This window comes from Pteropus alecto, unplaced genomic scaffold, assembly GCF_000325575.1.
Source record: "Pteropus alecto unplaced genomic scaffold, ASM32557v1 scaffold25, whole genome shotgun sequence".
Taxonomy (NCBI): Eukaryota; Metazoa; Chordata; class Mammalia; order Chiroptera; family Pteropodidae; genus Pteropus; species Pteropus alecto.
The window spans coordinates 10886750-10892749 of NW_006441955.1; the positions used below are offsets into that span (position 1 = coordinate 10886750).

At 37.9% G+C, this 6000-nt stretch overlaps 1 protein-coding gene across 1 annotated transcript in view; it reads right to left on the reverse strand.

Moving 5' to 3' along the window:
• CUNH1orf87 (chromosome unknown C1orf87 homolog) overlaps window positions 1-6000 on the reverse strand; it is a 65215-nt gene that overhangs the window by 31139 nt on the left and 28076 nt on the right. The window contains exons 5-6 of the mRNA XM_006919262.1: window positions 5836-5957; window positions 2162-2330 (exon numbers count right to left, since the gene is read on the reverse strand). Of these exons, the coding sequence (XP_006919324.1) occupies window positions 2162-2330; window positions 5836-5957 (291 nt within the window). The remainder of the gene's footprint in view (window positions 1-2161; window positions 2331-5835; window positions 5958-6000) is intronic.

The following is a 6000-nucleotide window of genomic DNA, read 5'->3' on the forward strand; positions in this document are numbered from 1 at the left end:
TGGCAGTGGTCAAAATTCTATTGATTTGAGTGTCAAGACTCAGATTATTTGTTAAGACTGAATTTACCTGAGAAGATACAAATGACCTGTGAACCCTCTGAAATGTTGGCTGTGAAGATGTGCCTCAGCACCCCCATCTCCACCCAGCACAGGGTGCGTAGATTTTATGAGAAACTTAAGGAGTCTGTAATTCTCTCTCATGCATCCCAACAAGATTTAGTACTGGTCAGAAAGAAAAGCCTTTCCAACTCAGATGATCTTTCCCAGTCCACTTTAAAGTCCTGTGTCCAGGAGCAAGGATTTTGGTGTGGAACCACTGCTGCTTTCTGTATCTAATGTCCCTTGGTTCCCAATTTGTCTCACGTTCTGGGGAAACAGAAATCTATTTAACATGCCTCCCAGAACTGTAATATACTTTGAGTGAGTTCCAGATGTCTTAAGAGATACCAGATGGCTCATGAAGCACAGACCAGCTTTAAGGAAAATGTGCCCCATTTCCTTGGATATGAACCACAAATTTAAGCTGTTAGGGCCAGCTGTTGGGGGAGAAGTTTAAGGCCTTTTATGATAACTAGTGCTCAGTGTGGCCATCATTGACCCCAGGAAAGCTCCTTTTTCCTTAGGCTGTTTTGAAGTGATACTTTCATCAAACACTGATTTTTTAATAAAGTAAACTAATATTTACTGAGTGCCTCATATATCTGACTGCGTAAAGTGCCTTCACGTACTTACCTTGTTTAATCCTCACAGTAGACATGGGTGGTAAATATTTGGAACCCAGTTTTTCCATATGAAATATCTGAGGTATAAAGAGTTTAAGCAAATTTATTTTGATTTTCAAGTCACTTGTGTTCAATCCTATGAGTATCATCTGAGAACATACAACTTCACTGATGGTGATAGTTTCTAGTAACAAAGAATTGGTGCTTCTTTATTTCTACTTATCTATTCCTGAACATGATAAAAGATGTTTATGATGTGTGGAATCTCCTGTAGTATTCTCTCTCTTTAGTGAAACATGCTTTCATGTGTAATATTCACATACATACACACACATAATATCACGAGCTTTGCCTTTGCATACTTGATTGACTGTATAAATAAAAGTGTAGAGAAGGCCACTTCTATGCTAGAATAAGAACCCACTTACAGCATATCATGTCCTTGCTTTCTTAGTGAACATAATTTGTTCTTTTCGATTCTCTGACTCTCAATTCTAACCCATGTTTACCTAGATGAAAGGTATTTTCTAATCTTTTCAATGGGACTCCCCCACTTCTCCATAATTTCTAATCCTTTCTACTCCTAGAATTCTAACTCTTGTATCTTGGGTTCAGTGGAATCTTCTAGATATCTTCTGTCTAATGAAGTTCCAATTCTAGCTCTTAATTTTCAGTTTCCTTTTGTACTTAGAATTCTGCCTCTGCCACTCACTAGCTATGGCCCTTGGGTAATTCAACTGGCCTCTCTGAGACTCAGTTTTTAAAATTTATTAAGTAGGTATTATAACACCTATTTAGACTTTTGCAGTTATCTGTAAGTGTTAAGTGAGATGATGTAAATAAGGCATCTAGTACAGTACTTGGCACTTAGTAAGAACTCAAAGCTTAGTGGTTGTTAGTGGAATTGTAGAAATAGCGATAATTATTATTTCACCTGTATACTGGGGTTTATAATTAATATGGTTCTGGACCTTCTTCCATGAAACACATCTGCACTATTAATTAACGCTTTGAAACAGGATGCTATTCTCTATCAGCAATAAATCACATTAGTTTCTAAAATTTGGTATTCCTAAGGAATGGGATACCACATGCTGACCTCACTGGAAGCTGGTAGAAGATGTGAGAAATGACCATTTGGCCTTGGCAAAATATTTGTTTTCCATTGTGAAATATTATTTTAGTATGGTTATATTCTTTATTGTAAACATAAAGTAGACTGATGTAAGTAATTCGTGGATCAATTCTGCACATTTCACAATTCCTTTTCTATTTTGTTTTTCACCTCTCTAGCACAGAAAATAAAACAAAACAAAACAAAACTCTGTAATGTAATCCACAGGCAGAACACAGATCATAACTGTGCTTTTTTACTATAGATCCAAAGACCCAATGTAGCCTTTTAGAGATGAATAAATCTGAAATCTAATTTTATTTACCTTGGGTGGGGATAGGTAGCCAGAGAATGAGCGATCTTCTTTTCGAAAACTCAGATTAAGGCTCTCTATGTTGAGTTTGCCATTTGTTGTTCTTAGTGCCATCTTTAAGATTTCCAACAGGCCCTTTTTCATTTCTGACTGCAAACTGGAGTTTGGAGGAGCAGTATTGCTTGGAGAGGCAGGGGAAAGGCTGTGAAAAGATGATCCATTGAAAGCCACTGTATTTTTTTATATTATGTCACTCACCCTTGTTATACACCATGGCTCCAGAGAACCCACCCAGTAAGGCCTTTTAAATCTCTGTAACCTGGTCATGGGACTGCAATTTGTGATTTCATAGATTAATTCAAATCTGTTCCATTCTAGGAGCACTACAGTCTCTTCCAGGAGGAACCAATCAATTCAACTAGAACATAGACCAAAATTTGTATTCCATTCTCTCATTTTTCCAGGTTGAGAGAAAAAATTCAGAGTGACTTAGTAGTTTACTTTACTTACTTGATTTTACTTTTTAAAGTGCAGGATAATCAAATTTCTAAATGGTACATTGTCACAAGCAAAGCAGACCCTGTTAGAGCGCTGTAACCAGGGAACCTATGTAGAAGGAAATTTTAAACCAGGTGAACTTCCTGCATTATCCATAAATCTGCTGTTTGTATCTGGAAAACCCAGAAAATATTTGAGAGTAATTACTTACTTATCATGTGGCATGTTAATGTATGTAATTATTCAGACAGTTTATCTGGCTATTGTTACTTTATATAGCAGGTGAAAAATACCAGGGTGATAAAATGTTAGTCATTTATTTTATGAAACTAGTTTGAGATATTTACTCATTTAACATTCAAAGATATGTGTCTTTCCAGATTTGGCTGACCTATCTTCTCTACAGTGAAGCTTTTTGTAATTTCCATTATCTCAACTTAAGCACCATTTCCCTAGAGGGACATTCTATGACATCCTCTATCCTCCACGCATATAAATCGGTTTGCGTTCAGTGTATTCTTGGTAAAGCTCTAACAACCAACAATTCAAGATAAAGTCCTAACTTGGAGGATTTCTGATTTTCATGTATAAATATGCCCACCATGGCTGATTTCAAGCTACCAATATGTCACTGAATGAGGACTTGGAAACTGATGTTCACAGTAGGTCCTCATGGTGCTCTAGCACCCTCTGCTTGATAAACTCTTTCATAATTCCTTGTTCTTTTCCTTATGTCTCCCTCGAATTGCGGTTGCCTCTTTATTTCTTTAGTCATTGTTTCATGCTTGACCTCCGAAGCAGATTGCTCCATAAGAAGTGGGTCGAATCTACTTTGTTCCTTACTATTTCCAGATCTTGTACAGTATGTGTAATTGATTATTTTTGGATGTATTTAATTTTTCCTGAAGGTCGTATTGTATTTTCTTTTTCCTCTGTGACTCTTACTTGAGTTTTGGCTCTAAACTATACCATTCTGAACTATTTATTAATAGTGAATATTTTCCAAAAGCACGATACAGGAAAGGAGAAGTGACTATCTATGTTTTGGTTAGCTAGCTCTGCACCCTTCTTCCTTTCAAGGAGTTCCCCAGCTCAGGAGTCTGCCTCTTACTTTAGCAGGGGAAAATGCCAGCTATTTGCTTATCAGCTTTTCTTTGCTGCTTAGGGTATATGACTGTGGCCTTGCCAATCAGGTGTACCTGTCCCAGATTTGAATCAGAAGTGTTCCTTCCTCTTTTTTTTTCCTCACACCAGTTTTTGGAGATAGGAGTTCATTAGTCTCTGGCCCCTAGCTCAGTACAATGAATACTGAATGGGCAGGTGTTGTATGAATCCCATATACTGCGTTTGGTGGGGTTTCTTAGAAAACCTGCTGCAGGAGTCGATTTCATCTGGTCCAACTTAGGTGGTGAGAGCTGTTGCCACTCCTGCTCCCACTGGTGATGCTAGAGGCTTTTTAAACATCACAGAGCTGCCTCATTAAAAGCTCTACCTGACAGAAATGAGAGGGCATTTTCCTGAGCAGCACATTAATTAAAAAAGAGCTTGGATTCATTACAGGCCATCAGTCCTGCGCTTCTACACATACACACTGTCTGGTTTGTGTAAACCAGCACCTTCTCTGAGGAGTTCAAAATGATCTCTTTATGTACCTTTTTATAGGCTAGATATCCAGATGTCCCTTCATGTGAAATGATGCAAGCTCTTTGAATAACTGGAAGTGCCAATTACATTTAATAAATGTTTACTGAACATTTCCCATGTGTCAGGAACTATGCTAGACGCTGAGTTGGCCAGGACAGACACTATCCCTAACCTCAATTATCAAATAAATAATTACAAATACAATGTCTGTTATGAAGGGGAAAGACTATGGGACCATTCGGCAAAGCGATATATTCTAGCCTATGGCTCAGGACAGGCTTCCTGTCTAGGAATCATAAGACCTACATCTGCCAATGAGTGGCCATGTTTTCCAGTGCATAGTGTATTCGCTCTCAAGGGCCAAATCTCATAATCTGTATTATACAGTGTGGTTGTTGATTATTAAAAATGTATAGGACTTTATGGCTCTCAGTAGGACAGTTACTTCCAGAGTGAGATTTGCCTGGCATATCCACATGGCAGTATCACTTTCTTTGGACTATGAGCCCTTAAAGGAGAGACTGAGCCTTGCCAACTTCCAAATTCACTGTGCCCAGCAAAGTGTGCCTGGCAAACAGCTGCTCTTCAATGAATATTTGTTGAATGAAGTACCAGAATCAAAAAGGGCACCCTGGAGAAGGGAATTAAGTCTAACATTTGGCCTAGGGACATTTTACAGAAAACTACCTTTTTCCTAGAGTAAAGATATAAATTTGTATGCCATGGCACTTAGTCATTATGTCACATATGTAACTGAAGAGAGTGTCTTCTGGAAAGGTAGTTTAAAAATAGTAACAAATACTTATATAGCATTTACTATGTACCAGGCACTGTTTTTAAGAACTTTGTATTAATTAACTCAGTCATTGTTACAAATCTCTGGAGTTCAGTGAAGTTTATTATTCCCATTTTACAGTTTTTCTTAGAATGGAAGCACAGAGAGGGTAAGTGACTAGTCTAAAGTTACAAAGCTCCTTTGTGCAGAGATCGGGATTGAGCCCAGACTTCTGGCAATGAGGCTATGCTCCTAATCACTGCACTTTGGTCATTTTTCTTGGAGAATGCAGAAACTATCATGCTTTACAGTGTCTCATCTCTAAAGATAATCTTCACATCCTATTTTTACTTTTGGTCATTTATTTTCCCTGAGATTATGTAAAGGAATTATCAATTCTTGTACCTCAAACATTTGTTGGCTAGTAGTCCAGGAGTTCACTGACTGAACAGATTTCTGGAATCACACTCTAGATTAGCTCTGCACCAGTACACAATTATTTCTTATTTCATAATGAGGTTTTTCATTTTCACATGACAACTGCATAAAAAAGACACTCTTGATGTTAAGAAACACATGCCATTTCTATAAATAATTTTCTGTGCCAACCTATGTATAATAGAGAAAGAGAACTACAAGTAGAAGCCAAGTGTCTGTGAAGAGCAAAGTGGATCTGCATTGGATGGGCTTTTAGAGTAATTGGCCTCCAAGATCCCTGCCAGCTCTGGAAGTCTAGGGATAGTATGCCCACAGAGACAGAGAAAAGTACCTTTTGCTGTGATGGCTACCACCCTCAGTTTTCTTCAGGTTGCTGTCCACAACTTGTTTGCTTTGCTGTGGATCATCTGAAGCTGCAACTTTTAAAAACCAGAGTAGCTTTTCATAATTCACCTGAAAATTAAATATGCTCATTTAATTTACATGTAAGGGAAAG